Source organism: Pyxicephalus adspersus, chromosome Z (genome assembly GCF_032062135.1).
Source record: "Pyxicephalus adspersus chromosome Z, UCB_Pads_2.0, whole genome shotgun sequence".
NCBI classification, from domain to species: domain Eukaryota; kingdom Metazoa; phylum Chordata; class Amphibia; order Anura; family Pyxicephalidae; genus Pyxicephalus; species Pyxicephalus adspersus.
Window position 1 is genome coordinate 72,722,017 of NC_092871.1, and position 19,296 is coordinate 72,741,312.

Below are 19,296 nucleotides of genomic sequence, written 5' to 3' on the forward strand. Positions count from 1 at the left end.
GTCATGTGCTCGCATTGCTTGCATCTCATACAAACACCGCTGCGGACCACTTCCGGTCCGCGGATGGTGGTTGGGTGCCGCTTCATTTTTAATAATGGATCATGTACTCGCGGCCCACTGAAAACACCGCCGCGGACCGGTAGTGGGCCGCGGCCCGGTGGTTGGGGACCGCTGCAATATGAGCATCAAGGTGAATTTTCTGCATAGTCATCTTTAAAACTTCCCGGAAAACCTTGGTGCAGTCAGTGATGAGCAAGGTGAACAATTCCAGCAAGATTTTAAGGTCATGAAAGGGCGGTATCAGGGTAGAGGGGATGTACATATGACGGCTGACTATTGTTGGAGCATCCAGGAGGATTGTCCTAACACTGAAAACTCCAGGAAAAGCTATAGGCGTAAATTTTTACCTTAACTGCTTACCCGATTAATTTTCAAATGTTTTACTGTAAAAAAAATGTCAGAGTAACAATAAATCCTTTGTATGAACAAAACACATTTAATTATACAGTACATTCAAGTTATTATTTCATAATTTTTTTTATTGTATGTAAAATTTGTATGTTTTTTGACGAAAATGGAGGGTCCCCTGTATCATAAAAATTAAATGTGATGGCAAAAAACTGGGGTAATTTCTAGATTCACCACCCAAAAATTAGTAAAAAAACAAGCGTAAGATTTTAGTCAACAAAAAATGTGTTCCCCAGTGTAATGAGTGTGGGTTCTCAAAGGCCTGTATTACTTTACCTTATAAAATTGATTATAGAGTGGAGGGGGGGGGGGGTAGATCAACATCCTATTACCTTATTATGTTAAGGGAATTTATGTTACTTCTTGTAAATTTTTCTTTGTTATAATTAAGAATTCTCAATAAAATGCTGTGCAAAAGTAATTATTTATTTTGAATGTTTTTAGTGGCTCTAACTACCTAAAGCCTGGAGAGAGTCTGATTCAGATCCCATAAAGTTTTTGGGAACTATTTGGAGACCATCCCACAAACTACGTTTAACTATTTCATAGATGTGCAAGACAGAATATATAACATCAAAAATTCATGTACCACTTTTGTCCTATATAAGGCTCCCGGTAGAGGATGTAGACTTAGGCAGCAGCATTGTTTGACATATTTTGGATCAGATAAGATTCTTAGGTTCTAAGTTGTTAATCAAAATATTATATTCCTCGGATGACCAGATCCCCCACACTGACAGGACGGCCTAGGACCTCTCAGCCAAAATGGCACCCACCATGATGAACCTACTAAAAACAATAGCAGTCACAGACACCTGAGCCACACATCTGAGGCCAAATAAAGCTGTCCTTATCAGGGACTTAACTGAATTGCCCTCCAATTCTAGAATGTTGCAAAGCAATGGTCTAGAGTGCAACTGTGTAAATAAAATTGCATCAAGGAAACCCTTGGGCTAGGACTTGAGACATTATCCTACACCTGTACAAACCATTAGTTAGACCTCACTTGGAATATGCAGTCCAGTTCACAAAAAGCATATTGTGATACTAGAAGAAGAAGAGGAAAGGGCAACTAAACTAATAGGATGAATGGAGGAGATCAGCTATAAAGTGAGATTAGCGTAAATGAATCAATTCTCCTGTGAGAAGAGATATTTAATGGGGTATATAATCACCTATTATAAATATATAAATGGTCCATATAAAGAGCTTGCTATCCATTTATTCAAGGTCATTGCAAAGGACAAATAGGGGCACTCTGTGTCTAGGGGAAAAGATTTTTAATCTCTGCATACAGATGGAATTCTTCACAGTAAGTCTGTGAAAAAGTGAAATGCGCTCCCCTCATGGAGTAGTTTTAGCATGTTCTAAAGATTGCTTTAGAAAAAGCTGGATGCTTTTCTAGAAACACAAAACAGAACTGGGTATTAAAGTACCCTGTAATTATGACTAATGAAAAGAAAGTGTAGTTGCAGGAGTTACAGGAGGAAGAAACACATGGTTATAAAGTTCCTGGGATACTTTTAAACTTTCTGTTCTTGTGTTTTCTACAGAAGGTTGGAGCCATCTCTCATGTTAGCCACCCTTGAGAATAAAGTGGATATATCTGTTTCTCAATCTTTCCTAAGAGCATTTAACCCAGAGGTGCTTAGTTCTGAGCATGTTTAGGTTAAGAGTTGTCAAATCTCAGACTCAATGACCAGTTCAACCAACTATGTCCCATATTGTCTTAAATTGAATGCAGGGTGACATTAGGGATGCCTACTTAAAAAGAAACCTGCATGGTATCACATAAAATAAATTAAAACTCCAGTAAAAAAATGTTTATAGAAACCCTCCCTCAACCCACACACATATGTGCACATTAGATGTGCACAGATACCATTGTTGTCACATACACAAACTGAGTGCAATAATTCCATTTTCAGTTACCATCAATTGATCACAGCTATGGTTATTATTAATAATAATAATAATATTAATAATAATAATAAACAGTATTTATATAGCACCAACATATTATGTTGCGCTTTGGAAAGTCCATCGTCATGTCACTCACTAGCTGTCCCTCAAAGGGGCTCACAATTAAAAGTCCCTACCTCAGTCATATGTCTTTAATACAGTCTAAGGTCAATTAGGGGAATGCCAAATTACCTAACTGCATGTTGCTTAAAAGTAGAAAGTTTCTGACTTAAGTTATATTCTCAATGGGCCAACTTGAATTATTAAAGTATTTTGGTATTTCCATTAATGAAGCTTTACATAGTTCTGAAATGGTTCTGAAAACCTACGTTTATACACACAGTAATAGGGAAAATGGTAGAATCTAAACATTCAAAAAACAACTATTTTTTTTTTCTTGACACACTTTAGGATATTGTAAAAAGCAATGGCTGTAAAGATCGAGATCAGAAATTTGTAACAGGGGTACTTATGCAAATTACTTTTTTTTAGGAAGTTATTTCTGCTTTTAGAAAATATGTAGTGTTTTGGGTTTTTAGGAGTGTTTTTGTGTTTTCATGTGAAAAAAATTGCATTGTATTATTATGTGCAAAAAAAAAAAAAAAAAGGCTTGAGCGAAGAAAGTGTTAAAAGTATTCCACACCTATTTTTTTCTCTAATAGTCAGTAACTATTGTTTTGTCAGGTAACTTTAGATAAAGGTTAGCGATTACCAGTGGAAAAGTCGCAAAACAAGCGATGTATCAGTGGTTAGTGGATCCCATTAGGCCACATCCCAATATAATTACCAACCAGACATGTGAAAAGCTTTTTTCATATTTTTAGGGATTTTTTTAGTGGCATTACCAACACAATTTTTATATAAAAAACCTAATACATATTTCATCAAAAAATGCATTTTAAACTATATATACATTTTAATAGTTATGGGGCATTAACGTACAACAGGAGGCTTTGTTGTTATAATCATATATTTCTATATATGTATGAATGCTTCTATATCAATGGATACCAAAAGAGAATCAGAGGGTGTGGTAAGATCGTCTTAGTTTTAGTAGTCCTGGTGTATCCTTAAGATAGGAAGGTAAAATAAACATGTGCTGACGTAAGAAAAGATCAACTAATTGACTAGCCCTGGATTTTTTACGTTTTTTTGTATCTTTGGTAAGGCTTAAAATGTCACTAGTTTAGGATAAGGAACCAGCAGAAATTCATATGTGTCTTTATCAATGACTAACTAATATAATATGCTGTCAAAATTAAAGTGTTATATTCTTCAACAAAATCAGTAATTCTTTCAGATGGAATAGGTTTGTACCATTCTCGATTGTTTAGTATTTTATAACACATACTTTTATATTAGTCGTTATCAAGTATAACCACATTTCCACCTTTGTCAATTGGTTTAATTACAATTGATATATTGTTTTGAGAGGACACAAAGCTCTATGTTGTTCATAAGTAATATTTTTTGGGGATTTTGTTCTAAAATTAATTTTTTACATGTCATTGTTCACTTGATTGACAAAGGCTGAAATTATTTGGATGCGAATGAAAATTAGGAATTATTTATTATTTCTTTTTCACATCTGGTATACATAATGTTGAAAGAAAATTGTCAGAATTCATGGTAGTTGAGGAAGAGGGGGCCTGCAGGAGGTGAAGCGATATCAGATGGTCTTGATGAGATAATTTGCAGCCTATCTTTGGAAATATTCATGTGAACACACAAGTACTTTTATTACCAGTAACCAACTGATTGTGAATTATTATTAGATACCTATTACTTGTAGATGATTAGTGTAAGTGGCTTTTGCACTACTGTTCCCAATAATAAAATCTAGTATATTGAGCGATATTCTGAGTAATCTGTGGCAAACATATGCTAGTTGAGTAATTAATCTCCATTAATTGGAACTATGAAAAAGTTTTTGATCCTTATATGACTGGCAAAATGAAACAGGTTGTGTGGTTAAAGACAATGTGTGTATTTCTCAGCCCCTCTAAATTATGTCTCCAGTTGGGAGGGGGACTTGGCCGTGTCCTTGGGACAGGAGGAGTGGGAACAGATTTGGGACACTACTGCCCACTGTAGCATTAACAGTTCTGTAGTGGAAGTAAACTGCAAAAGTTGTTGATGCGCTGGTACATGGTTCCAGTGAGATTAGCCAAAATAAAACCAGATCAGAGCCACAAATGCTTCCGTGGCTGTGACTCTCCAGGCACCTTACATCACATCTAGTGGGCATGCCCCAAATTGCGAAGATACTGGACCCAGGTCTACCAAATGGCTTATACGGTCACAGGACGGTCCTTCCCTTAATGTCCTTCTCTTCCCTGTGGAAGCCTTGTTTAATTTAGGACCTGAAGTTTGCATTTGTTTGCACTTGCAATTGTGACTCAATTTCATTTATTAACACATTTATTCACAGCAGCTTAACTGGTCATAGCAAGAGCTTGGTGGTCAGCCACTCCCACCATCGCACAGGTCAAGCAGAAAATGTCATGGTTCTTGGTCAACGAAAAAATGAAAGCCATACTTACAGACTCCATGCCACATTTTAACAAAAAATGGTCTCTCTAATTGCACTCTAAGACTTTATTGCTTGTAGACGAATGAACTTTCCTGGAGTTATCACTGCTCTGAACGTTGACCAATCAGACCACTTAATTCGGATTGTGTTGTACATTTTTGGGATAACATGTTTTTTTTTTCTTTCTTTCTCTCCGCTCTTGGTTATGGAATTGTATCTCTGTCCTATTTTTGTAAAATTCTAAAACCAATTTATTGAAATAAGACAATGTGTGTATTTATACATTTTTTTTGCAACAGTACATTACATTTGCAACAGTATCTTAAAGCTGCTTTAATACAATGAACTTGACAGTATACCTGAGATTTAATTTGAATTCTTGTTAACATAAACTAGTACGTTTCCTATACACCTATATCTATAGAGAATGACATTGAACTATCAACTTGTATGGTCATCATGAAACAAAATTTTGTTCATATATATGTATGTATCCCTTCTTGTTAGGAACACTTACCTCCTAGACTCCTGAAGAAGCAGCCTTGTATCTGCGAAATGTATTGAGAATGAGAACAAGCATGTAAATTTGCTGCCTTACATGCTTCTAAATTGCTGGATCTTATTGGTTTAGGGACATGTAGGTACAACAGCAGGCTTTGTTGTTATAATCATATATTTATATAGATTTAACAAAGAACGTTTATATATTGTTTTGAAGGAGATATGTGATTAATAAAATTTGTACTACATTTTTTATTTAAAAAATTTTGTCTTGTTGATAATGCCACTATAAAATCTCTAAAAATATGGAAAGATTTTCATATGTCTAGTTGATTATCAGAAGAAACACAGTATTACTGATTCCTAACCATTTAATCTACAGGAAATTTAAGAACGTGAATGAATCCATTTACAATGTAATAGCTCAAACCACTGTGGGTTGTCAAGTGACAAACTTAAAAACATTATGGGGCTCATTAAGCTAAAAAGCAATACAGGTGCCCAAAAGGCACTGCACGTACATAAAGCATGGCTATATCCTTTACAAATGTGCCCTGCACTGGCTTTTGGATTCTGAAGACCAGGGAGAAAAGCCTGGTACAGTGATTTGTTCAAGTAATATGACCAACTTTACTCTAATCACATGTCTCTTATTCACACACTATGGGGATTCTCTGGCTACACATTACAGCCCAAATTTGAAAACAGGATGGACTGCAGTGTGCAGTGCATGCATACCAGAGAGATATCGCGATGCATTACAAATTAACCCATATGTCTCTGAAAATTGTTTACCAACCTAAATAAAAAAACTATTGTTTATGCACTCAATAGTTTTGCGTGCATGAAATTTAATGAGCTGGATGGTAAATGGTAGCCATTTTTGGATATCAATGCAATATCACATTCTGCACTGCTGGATGAACCAGGATAATAAAGCAACACACTAGCATTGCCCAGCATAGCAGTCCTTACACACAGAGCAGGGTGCTCCTGCAGTGAGGTGTTTATTGCATAACATGGAATAATCAGAACTAATGCCCTGTGAATAACAGGGTGCATTCCTTTATCATACCTTCATAGTCAGAACGACCTGTGGGAAAGACGCCAGTTGCAGACAAGTAGATCAAAAGAGCACTGTTTGCTGGTAACTCCTATAGATAGAAATAATAATTAGTTCAAGTATATCATCTTTAAGACTAGGAGTCAAATAGTAGGAATTGTGAAATTTCACATATTTATTCAAACCTGTCATTTTCCAAAGTTTAAATGCAACAAGGTCCTGTACTGTCAAGGTCAAGTACTGTTCCACCCATCTGTACAAGGTATTGACTTAAAATCTAAATTACACTGCATTCTTCCTGAAGACTAATGCAGGTACTTTCAGACACTACAAGCAGGCTACATTACAGTTGATTTTGTCTAAAGCATTAAAATACACAAATCTGAATTCACTCCAGAATGCTAAAAATTCTTCTTCAACTGGCATATTAAACATTGAAGTTTGTCCACATATGTTACCCATTATTGGCTCATTTTTAGGTTTTGCACTCACCTTGAAAGATGCTGCGAGAAATGTATAAAGCTGACTGAAGGTTGGCTTATAAAGAAGATATTTGTGAGGGTTTTCTCTCTTTGTTGGCTTCTCAGCAGGGTCCTTTAAAAGAATAAAATCTTTAAGTTGAATTTTTCTGTCAGCAAGGCCTTTGTTTTTTTTTTTAACTGGTTATACCTGCCATGTGCAGTAGAGAGCAACAGACAGCAAACGTCCCCAAAACAAACGGACATATATAATGTATATAAAAACACATATTTGGCAAATTGTTGCATATAAAATCTTGAAGACAAAAACAACCATTAGAATTATGAAACAAACCTTGAAAACACCTCCTTGACCAAAATATCAGAGATATGGTAAATGCAGAAAAGAAAAGAGACGCCTCACCTTCTAACTGGTGAACTACAAGAAGGAGAAAATCCACTGGGGTTCAAAGGTAAAGGCTACCCTGATCTAGGCATACATAAACATGTACATAAAAGTAGCATTTGTGTGTTCCTTACTGCAGCTAGCGCCTCACATACCTGGGATCAAAAAGACCCATTCCCAACAAGAGGATTCAGTGATGGATTTATTTGAATGCAATTTAAAAAGTTGCAAAGGATCCTGATGCAAAACCACTCAAGCAAACTACTAGCTTTGTGTAAGACCAGGAAGGGCATAACAAAGATTATCTGCTCACCTAGACAATCCGTCAGGTCAGTATGACATTGTATAGTAAATTTTTTTTTTAACATACTTGTCTGATACAATAAACAATTGGCCTCAGAAGAAAACCTGCCACAGAAAAGAGTGATCTTGGTATAGACTTTCCTACTAGTTGTAGCCATTTGTAACAAATAGCATCTTTGACCAAATGTAGCTATGTCTGCGAGACATGGTGAGATGCACTATAAGAAGGGAGAAGTGGGGTTCCACCTCATCGTGAACTCCACCAAAAAAGGACAGAGACCAGACCACTTTCTTTAGAAAAAAAATAATTAAATTGAGAAGGAAGTGGAATACCCTAGGCAAACAAAAAAATTTTGAGCACTTGAACATTTTCTATATTTTTAAATAACTGACCAAAAACATGATCTGATTTTCAAATTAAGTAAAAGTCAATGCAGAAATACTAGTTAAACAAATTTTTCAAAAATGATTATATTTGGCATAGTTCTCCCCAGAGGTTTTTAGCCGGTTGCTCCGCCCGGCTGATTTGAATACCCCGCCCAGCTCTCGGCAGCTCTCATCCTCGGATGCACGGATCTCAGGCTGCTGTGTGTCATCCGTTCAAAGGATTGCTGCTGGAGAGGTGAGCACGCAGCTAAGCCTACATGTGAAAGAGACACAGGCAGCCCTGCCCCCATCTCATAGCACGAGCTCGGATTACGGTTTAAAAAAAATGAAATGTATCCAGTGTGTATAAAGTGTGCATGTCATTCTGCATCCTCACAGCTCTGTGTACAAACCTCCATATCTCCTAATATGTATGTCACAATGACCTGTAATCTTCAGGGTGTACAGGGGACCCTCATAGATACTAGTTACTACAATTGCACATAGTTTGTGAAGTTTGGGGTTGCTGTTTCAGGGGAAAGTACAGCTAGGAGTCCTAAATTGAAAGTGGGGACCCCAAGTGCAAATAGGGGACCCCAGAGCCACAAACATAGCAAGGAACATTGGGGAGGGGCCCCTTAATATATACCTACCTGTCACAAATCTATACCTATGAAACTGCTGTCTGCTTCTCTTCTTTGTACACCAATTTCTCTGAGGGTGGGGGTACAAAACTGAAAATATAGGTGCAAGTGTCGGGCACATTCTCCCCTTACAATCTCATTACTACAGGATCATTAGAACATAAAACACTCTGCCCAATAAAATGAGTACCCATGGCATAAACAACTGGGTGCACTAAATTTGCTGTGTTTTGCCACACCCCCTTTTTTTACCACCCGCCTACAGCTTCCTACCACCCGGCTGAAAAAAGTTTCTGGGGAGAACACTGTTTGGGTATGTTTTAAATTTTATTTTGTGTAATCTAAAAATAACCTAATAACGCCTGCATGTGACAAAATAAGTGAATTGTTCTTTTAGTTGTTCATGTGCCCCCCTTGTGCAACAATATCTGCAACTAAATATTAGTGGTACGACTTGAGCAGTATTGCACATCAACTTGGGAATTTTAGCCCATTCATCCAATACAGAACAGCTATTGATCTTAGTTATTGGTGGATTTCCTCACAAGAACAGCTCGCTTCAAGTCTTTCCACAATATTTCAATAGGATTAAAGGTCAGGACTTTTTCTTGGACATTCCAAAACATTTTATTCTTCTTTGGTAAGATGACTGGTATTTAGAAATATTCAAAAAATACAAAAAAGATAGGGTATATTTGTGGCATAAAAATTATATTGTAATAATATTAATTTTTAATTGGTCAAGTTGTGTTTTTTTTTCATATTTAGTAAGCTGATGTTTGTGTCCGATGTTCAAAGTTTAGTGATCTACTGTCCTAAAGCAGTGAGGTATATTAACACAACTTGACCAATTAAAAACACATCATGTATATTAATTACTACACTTCAAGTATTTTATAAGTACTTTGCTTTGTGCTTACAAACATTCTTACTTTCTGTAATTTCATTACTATACAGTATAGGACAACGTGGTCTTTATCCCCTGATGAAGTCGAATGGCAAAATGCATCGGGTTAGAGACGTTAACAATTACCATCATGATAGGGACTATACTTTATTAGTTAGGCAACCATTTTTCCATACTAACTAGATGGATAACAAGTAAAAAGCCTTGTATGTGTATTTGAATGTTTTCTGAATTGCTTGTTCTATCACACCATAATTTTGTTGCTGCAAATATAACCTAGCTTTCTTGTATTTTTTGTATATGTTATAGGGGAGCAGCTCCCTGATAATTGTACAGGGAAAAGGGTGGGTAAAATCTTGTTGCATGACCCACGTTCTCTTAAGATTAAATTCACAGACAGACATTTTCTTTTAGAATTTTTTGGTATAGTTCAGAAATCATTGTTTGATCAGTGATGGCAAGACATCCAGGTCCAAATGCAGCAAAACAGAGCCAAACCAGAACACTCCCACCACTCTGTTTCACAGATGGGAGAAGGATCTTATCCTGAATGCAGTATTTTTCTTTCTTCAAATGTAAAACTCTTCATTTAGGCTCACAAAATATATTTTTGCTTCGCAAAACATTCTTCTAGCATCCATCCCCATGACCTTCAGCAAACGGTAGATAGTCAGCACTGTCTTTTTCATCGGGGGTGGGGACAGTTGCTTTCCCCTTGCTATCTTGTCATACACACCAGTGTTTTCAATGGTGGACTCTTCGTCAACATTAACATTTACCAATATGAGACGGGCCTTCAGTTGCTTAGAAGTTGCTTTGTAACATTTTGAACTATCATACACCCCGAAGTTAGAGTTATCTTTGATAGTCAAACACTTCAGGGTAGGGTAACAAATGTCTTGAATTTCTTCCACTTGTACACAATCTGTCTGACTGTTGATTGGTGAAGTCCAAACTCTTTGGAGATGGCCTTATAAACTTTTCCAGCTTTATAGGCATCAACAACTCTTTTTTCTTTGTTTGACCTGTGATACGATCATAAATGTGTTGTATGTGTGATCAAGCTTTGCTGGATTCTTTTATTTAACAGGGTCTCTCATCTGATTGTCAGCCTATTGGTTGAAAACACCAGAACTCCATCTTCAAATTTAAATGATAATCTGAATTCACCTTTAAATTATATAATATTATTAAGGATCCACTTACCTATGCCACACATAGATACTAGGGGTGGGGATACCTGAGATTTATAGTCTAAAAGAGAACCATGGAATCAGAGACGTAGTCTGTTGACAAGTGAGGGGGAGAAGTTCATCAACCATATGGACCATTGGAAGGTAAATGCCTCATTATTGTCATCATCCATCATCTCATGACTCATGAGCTCAATGACCCGAGAAACCCATTAAGAAAAGGAAAGGAGCAGGATTGTTTCCAGTAAAGCGGTATAAAATACCCAGCAGCTGAGAACAGGTATCCATACTATAGTTTTTTATGAGCCACTAGAGGGCCCCGGGAGTAGTGAGAATACAGCCATCTTGGGCATGGGGTAAAATGCTGATCGTATATTTCGAAGCATACAGAAAAGATCCCTTTCCAATAGAGCTAGATAACCAGGCAGGACCACTAGATATGCTGGGTATGTTCCTCTTTCCTTATCACAGCGATGGTCAGGAAACATATGGCTCAATGAAACTGGATCCCTGTACCACCTGGTGAGCATTTTGTAGTTCCTTTCCTGCAGGTAACCCTTGAAGTTTTATGCGCAAGAGTAATGACCTTCTGCCAGACCCTAGTGGTTTGACCCAAGTCTCTACGCCAATCTAGAGCAAAAATCTTGTAGAAACATGGAATAAAGCCATCAGGAGTGGTACATTTTCCCAGCTTTAGGTTCTTTATAGAAAATTGAAATTCCTCAAAGATTAGGGGAGCCTCTAGTTGTCTGATAACATCAGTTTCCAAAGTAGGAAGTTCTGTTTTAATAATATATGCTAGCATGTCAGCCCAATTAGATAATGCAGCCACCTGAGCACCCAGAGGTGAGAGGTTATATGACGTGGAAAAATATCTTTGGAAAGTATGAGCATTATCTTTTTTGCTGTAAACTTTTTTTGTCCTTTTGACTTATTGAATAGATTGCATAGAGATTTTAAAATGGAGTATCCGAGCAAGATGCTTTTCACTTTTGTTAGCAATATCATATTAGTGCTTTTTGGCTCTATCTCTAAAGGGAACAGCCTGTGACTCTATTGTCTGTAGGAGCTCCCTTCTGGAACTAGTAAGCTCCAGGAGGTGTGTGGGTGAGAGGTCACATTTGTGGAGTGCTTCAAGGCTAGAAACCTGGGAGATCAAGGATTTAACTCTCGCCACATGTTCTTTTCTTTAGCCTGGAGCTGTGTTTGATAAAGATCAATCTTAGTACACACTTAAGGGTATCCCATCGGGTAGGCAAATGCGAAGGGTCCTGGGCGTGACCCTTTTGGAAATCAACTATTTGCCTTTCGACTTTAGCCACACACAGTAAATCTTGGAGAAGATAATTAGTTAGACACCAGGAGTTGAACACTCTTTGGGCTGGGATGGAACCTAGTTAAAAAAAAATATTGGGGCATGGTCTGACCACAGACGAAAGCCTATCCAAGCACGAATGGGATTTTCCAATAATGCCTGAGAGATCAGAATATAATCAATTCTGCTATATGTGTTGGGGGCATATGAATATTAGCTGAAAGCTTTGTTGTCGCGGAAGGAGGTAAGCTGAAAAAGGAAACCCCATCGGCAGATGCCATTATCTCTGAGAACGATCAGCAGTGGTTTAACGGCTCTGCGTAAGGTGAGAGTATGGCTGGATAAATCCTGGAGCAATTGAAGTTGAAGGTAATGGCAGTTTGTGTTCTGGCTACTTGCTTAATGTAGTAAAAATGAAGAGAGAAAAAGCAGGCTTTTCAAAGGCACAAGATGTAAAAGATATGCAAATGTTTATTTAGCGAATAATCTTGTGGTCTAAGCTATACGTAGCTCAACTGTGCTAGGATCTCTGCTAACAATTTTCCTGAGCTAAAAAGTGGATCTGTGGTCACAGTTGGTTGTGCAGAAAATAGGTAGATATAAAACAGTTGAAACTGTTCGGTTCTCAGCGCCTTTCGCCCAAGTAGGGCTTCTTCAGGGATATGAGAACTCAAAACTATGGCAACAAATGATATGCAATAAGTATCATAATATTAATAAAACATTCCACACATATAAACACATCAATTGTTGGTTTAGGGAAATATTACACTCACAATGCATGTCTATGGTCAAGTATAAAAGATAGATGTACCAGATTGGTAAAAGGAATATAGAACTCAAATTGGTAAAAAATGGACTTACTTGTATTTGCCAATGATAGAACAATAACCAATGAGACCTGTAACACATATTGAATCATGATTTAAAAATAAGATAAGGTATAGTATATAACTCACTTGTAATATACTATGTAGTGATAATATACTTATCCAATAGAGGGCATACCTCTGGGCTATTTTTGGTGTTCTCTCACGAAGATCTTATTTTTCTTTCCAACAAAGAACAACAGGTAAAGAGCTGTAATTAAGGAATAGACTCGTTTGAAATTAGTATTCAATACTTGCTTTGCTGTATTACAGTCATTATTGCATCAAAGTGCTTAACAAAGAAGAAAAAATGACTTACTTTACTCCTTTGGGGTGTAGTGGGACAGACGAGCTGTCAGCAGCCAGCCAAAAGAGGGCTGATGCTGCCGACGGTCCGTCCTTAAATGGGTAATTGACTCGGATGTATGGAGGCACTGTGCAAACGTGGGTAGCTCCCCCTGCGCAGGATGATCATTCTGTGTAATTTGGGGTGGAAACATCTGCCCACATCTTAGTATAAGATGTAATATACCATGTGGGAACCTCCAACCATGTGCTGGGAGACTACATATGACTGGGAGAATATATATCACAGGTTGATAGGTTGGGTGAGGTTGGGTGATCTGGAACATATCATTTAGTCCTGGTGGATTAGTGGCGTTAAGAAGAAAAATCCATCTTGTTTCTAGTTGGAGAAGTGTTTTCTCAGTGTCCCCAACTGTAGGGTTAGGTAAGACTTTTTTCTAGGGGTGAAAAGGCAATACTTTTCCTGTCAAAGTTATGTCTTGTACCGACATGGTAACTTATAGGTGTTACCATATTACCAGTATTGATCATATATACACGTTGATAAATCCTATTTTAAAAAAAAAAAAGAGCATATCATCAGGAAAAACACTTAAACGTCATGAACTGACATTTCAGAACAAATCTCCAACATCTGGAGATAGTGTAAGGGTGATCACCACTTACAACAGACAACATACCATCATAGTAAACCTTTTGTCCAAACATTGGCATATTTTATTGGGAGATCCAAACTTGGCATAATTCCTACAACAGAAACCTAGTATCACCTTCACTGAAAGATACGTTTGTCTTTAGCCATTACTGTAAAAACATACCTTCAGAGACAATAAAGATGTCACCAGGCACATATAGATTTGGTAAATGTCCATAATGCCAATGGATTAAAGAAGACAGATTACCCAACTCCCTAATAACATCCTGCATAAATTACAACATTATGTGGACTGTGCATCCACAGGCGTGGTCTACTTTATTACTTGTAAATGTGCTTGTTACTATGTCGGAAAGATCAGGCGAGCTTTTCAGAAAAAGGATTTATGAACATCATATAAACGATCAATACTGGTAAAATGTTAACACCTATCAGTTACTATGTCAGTACAAGACACAACATTGACAGCAAAAGTATCGCCTTTTCAGCCCTAGAAAAAGCCTCACCTGACCCTGGAGGTGGGGACACTGATAACACACTTTTACAACTAAAAAACAAAATGGATTCTTCTTAAAACCACTAATCCACCAAGACTAAATGATGTACTCTCATTTAAATCCTTTCTATAACAGTCACAATAATGTTTAATATATTCAAACAACAGATATTAACACGCTATTACTCTTTTATTTTTTACACCACTATTTCAATGAGAAAGTTCTTGGGCTTTTTTAACCTTGTCAAAGTTTTTCTTTCTTTTACATTAGATCTATGTATGATGTAATAATATTACACTATAACCATAAAATGTGAAAAAATCCTCTTGATTTGTTGTAACTAACTATGCTGAGTCTGAAAATATCTATGTAATGATACCTTGAATCATCCTTGGTGATGACAGAAACGTTTATTATTTGGGTATGATATTGTATTAGGCTATACAAATTATCTTATACTTATCAGTAATTTACAAGCAATATGACTTTTGTGAAATTAAATCATGCTGTATTTATGTAATCGATATCTAGTCTCAATAATACCTTCACAAAGCCTAGAAGATGGCTAAAACATTTATTGATTATCATTTCAGGGCTCTAAATTTACTCATACATGACTCGGACCTATTTTATTCTTGAAGGGAAATTAGATTCTCATTTATTCCCCCTCACTTTCTTCTTACACTCTAACACGTCTCTAGCGTTTATCATCCTATTCCACTCTCCCTACAACATGTTACATGTTACAATGTATAGGTTCCCTTAGTTATCCTAAGTTAGTTAGGTATACTAAGATCTGGGTGGAAGTTTCCATCCTAAATTACACATAATGACCATTCTGTGTAGGAGAAGCTGACCATGCATGTGCAGTGCCTCCATACATCCGAGTCAATTACCCATTTAGGACAGACTGTTGGCAGCATCAGCCCTCTTTTGGCAGGCTGCGGACAGCTCGTCTGTCCCACTACACCCCAATGGAGTGAAGTCATTTTTTCCTCTTCTTTGTTAAGCACTTTGATGCAATAATGACTGTAATACAGCAAAGCGAGTATTGAACACTAATTTCAAACGAATCTATTCCTTAACCTCCTGGGCGTTTCACTGATGTCTGGATTTCTGTACCAAAAGCAGTACACTGTTTTTTATGAATTTTTTTTTTTTTTAAATTGTAGACCTGTAACTTACAGAAATAAGTCCGAACAATGGTCTAGTAGATATCCTGAATATAATAAAGTTTGAAATACAATCATGTAAAAAAAAAAAAATTCACTTTAATAATAAAATCAAATAAAAAACACAAAAATCACCTTAAACAAGAATGCATAAATAAATAAAAAATACTGAAAATGCAATATTTCGGTATAAAGTATAGTACTACATTTTTCTAAAACACCTCCCTAGTGTGGTAAATTTTAAAACAGAGTCCAACGTCACACACCTATAGACAAAACCACATTAATATATTTTGTATTATTTTGAATTGGATTGGATACAGGACTTTGTATTGAATCCAATACAAAATATTCCTGCTACGACCCCCATCGACGGGCGTATGCACTGACATCATCAGGAATTGCCGAGGGACCCGTACGCGAACGCTGATTCTAATTCTTTCCGTACTTCCATACAAAAAGCGTTACATTTTTTGCATGGAATTTTTAAGATCGTAGGCTATAATTCTTAGGCATACCTCACCGAAATATGTCCAAAATTTAACAACATTAATAATAAAAAACTTAAAAAAAAAAAAAAAATGTATAAAACATAAAAAAAAATCTTTAAAAAAAAAAAATAGTGTATAATGTAATGTAACTGTACAGTAGCTTATATAATACAATTATATATATATATTATATAAAGATTTCTTTGTATTGGACTCAATACAGCTTTTTTGTATTGAATTCAATACAAAGTGATTTCAATTTCCCGCCCCGCCTCCCGCCCGCAGCGACGTCACCGGGAAACCCCGGAGATCGCCACTGCACACGTCGGGTGAAGACTGAAGACAAAAGACGTCTCCAGGGGAGCTGCGGGGACAAGGTAAGTGGTTTTTTTTCAGTTGTAATCCCATTGTCATACAATGTTGTATGACAATCAGGTTGCTCTGTAACGCGTGTTTCTATTTTTAGCTACCCCGAACCTGGTTCGGGGTAAACGATTGTAGCAAGTTTTCTTACCCCGAACCAGGCTCGGGCTAACCGCCCAGGTGATTAATTACAGCGCTTAACTTGTTGTTTTTTGTTGGAAAGAAAACTAAGTTCTTTGTCAGAGAACACCACCAACAGTCCAAAGGTACGTCCTCTAGTAGATAATTCTATTATAATAACTTAGTTCACTACCCAAGAAAGTTATATATTATTTTTTTTTTTACACTCATTAAAACTACTTTAATTCTTTATGACATTGCCTTACCTGCTGTTTTTTTCTGGAAGGAAAAGTAGGTCCTTCTTCTGAGAATATCAACACTAGCCCGGAGGTATGCCCTCTAGTGGATAAGTATATTATCACTACATAGTGCCCCTGATTCATCAAGCAAAATCGGATTATCGCTCGCGCATTCGTATTAGCGATCCGGAATCGTACGCGGTCGCGCTATTCAGCAACTGAAAAAGCTCGCGCACGGACATTATTGTGAAGGCTGGAATCCGGCTGGTAGTGAGGCGAGTGTACGCGCATACTCGAGTCCGGACCGCGGTAATCCGCGATCGATGGCCGCGCGTACGTTCGCGCTTCCAGCGAGCGCGGATTTCATTGATGAATCAGGGGCAGTATATCATCAGAGAGTTATAAATTATACCTTACCTTATTTTTAAATCATGATTCAATATGTGTTACAGGTCTAATCATAGTATTAGTAATCATAGTAATCTTTCAGTAAAGATAAATATGGTTTGATTTTAATTCACAGTTTTTCATATTACCAAGGATTTACCATTTCCCTCATGCACATATGCCATTTTAGTTAAACTTGAGCATAATGTCTCAAGGCCAGGGTATTCAAGTATCCCACGGATACAGATGTTTTTTCTCTGGCTCCTATTGTCTAGATCAGGGGTGCCCACAATTTTTTGGCTTGCAAACAACTTTTAAAATGACCAGGTCAAAATGGTTAAATGGCTAAACATATATTTATTTATATACCGAGTATACTACACAGAAGTGACTGGAGCTAATGAGACATTGAATGGCAGAACATTGCACAGACATTGAACTACAAGATTATAGTGACAGGAAAGCTACAGTTCACCTGTCATAGGATAGAATGACATGCTGCACAAAAAAAAGAACCGCTAATCTGTACAAAGGTATCTCGGTAATTGAACCCTGAGCCTGAACCGATTTGGCCGCCCAGCAATGCTCACCTCAGATTGCCCTCCTGCCCTCTCTGCCTCCCTCCCCACTGTTACAGGAGCCTTCTCACACACGCACTGAAAGACATCCCCAGCATCCTTATAGACATACAGCAGGGCTGCTGGTAAACAGCTAGGAGGGGTAGGGCAGGGCTCCGTGATCGACTTGCCTTGTCTTTGCGATTGACCAGTAGATCGCCATCAACGTTTTGGGCACCCCTGGCCTAGATCGTCATGAGCACCTCATTCTGTAACTCCCTCCACCTGCTACCCAGATCACGTTTTAAATCAGCCATCTCAGATATGTATGTAGTTTCTATATGCAGTTGGTGAACCTGAAAAAGGGGGGGCAGGGGAGGAGGGGGATCACTGCTGTGAACTATGCTGCAGGGTGAGTGAGAGCATTGAGCAGGGCTCATCTAAGTCACAGGGGGATCTGCAGCCTCTGTCTTACACTGTGGTGCTTTGGCTGGTGCCATCTTAGATCCTTTCTTGCTCTTAGCTGTGGGTGCAGAGAAGCCCATTTTGTAGAGAAAAGAGCCATTGCTCTGAATATGGGCTGCTGGTTGCGGTGCCCGAGTCTTTGTGCTGCTGCCTACTTATTTATGGAGCGGTGGAGGACCGAAGAGTGCCGCTGACATGCTAAAGTGGAATCAGGAGCTGAGAGCAAAAGTGCCAAGCCAAAACCCTCCAAAAAAACATACATACAAAATGTACTGTTGGAATACCACAGTGTAGCGTGACAATACATTCTACTATTGATTTTCTAAATAAATCAGCCCTAATATTTACCAATTCACACGTAAGTAACTATCAGTGAATACCTGTAATCCAGGCTTATTCATCTGAGAGGTCAGATTCATTGGTTCCCTCTCCAGAGCTTGTAACATTCTAAACATATCAATTGTTAGCTCGCTGAACTTAACCTGAAAGAAAAAACAGTTGACTCAATTAAACAAAATCGATTCAATCATAGAAAAACATAAAGCAGAAAGCTTTAACCATTTGTTGTTTACCAGATACGTTTTACAGAGAAGGATGTAGGTTAAGTATATAAACAGATTTGCATCAGTCCCACACATGTATGATTCACTACTCTACACGACACTAGGTGTCATTTCACAGGTTAATAGTTAAGTAATAGAAGCTAAAATGTATCAACCTATATTCCTTTCAGAATTAAGGATCACGATCATCCCATATTTAAATCAAAGCTGCTAAAAAAATCCATCCTTACTTGAAAGAAACATTATTATATATTTGCAGCTTAAATAAACATATAATAGGAAGACCATGCAGGTAAGTAAGCCTGCTTTACAATAAGGGGAGTGAAAGAGCACTGAAAAATCTAAATATGCTTCATACAGGAAGACACACTAAAATAATTAGAAGTCACACAGTCTCAAGAAATATGGCATTTAATGGAGATGGCTGATCTTTTTTATTTATAGTGCTAACAACTTACATAGAACTTTACATTAGGCATATGTCATTACCAAA

General features: G+C 37.4%; 1 protein-coding gene across 2 annotated transcripts in view; it reads right to left on the reverse strand.

The window, feature by feature from the left end:
- SCAI (suppressor of cancer cell invasion) overlaps positions 1-19,296 on the reverse strand; it is a 344,415-nt gene that overhangs the window by 136,774 nt on the left and 188,345 nt on the right. For both annotated transcript variants that reach the window (XM_072429918.1, XM_072429919.1), the window contains exons 9-11: positions 18,621-18,722; positions 7,020-7,121; positions 6,540-6,618 (exon numbers count right to left, since the gene is read on the reverse strand). In XM_072429918.1, coding sequence (XP_072286019.1) covers positions 6,540-6,618; positions 7,020-7,121; positions 18,621-18,722 — 283 coding nt within the window. The remainder of the gene's footprint in view (positions 1-6,539; positions 6,619-7,019; positions 7,122-18,620; positions 18,723-19,296) is intronic.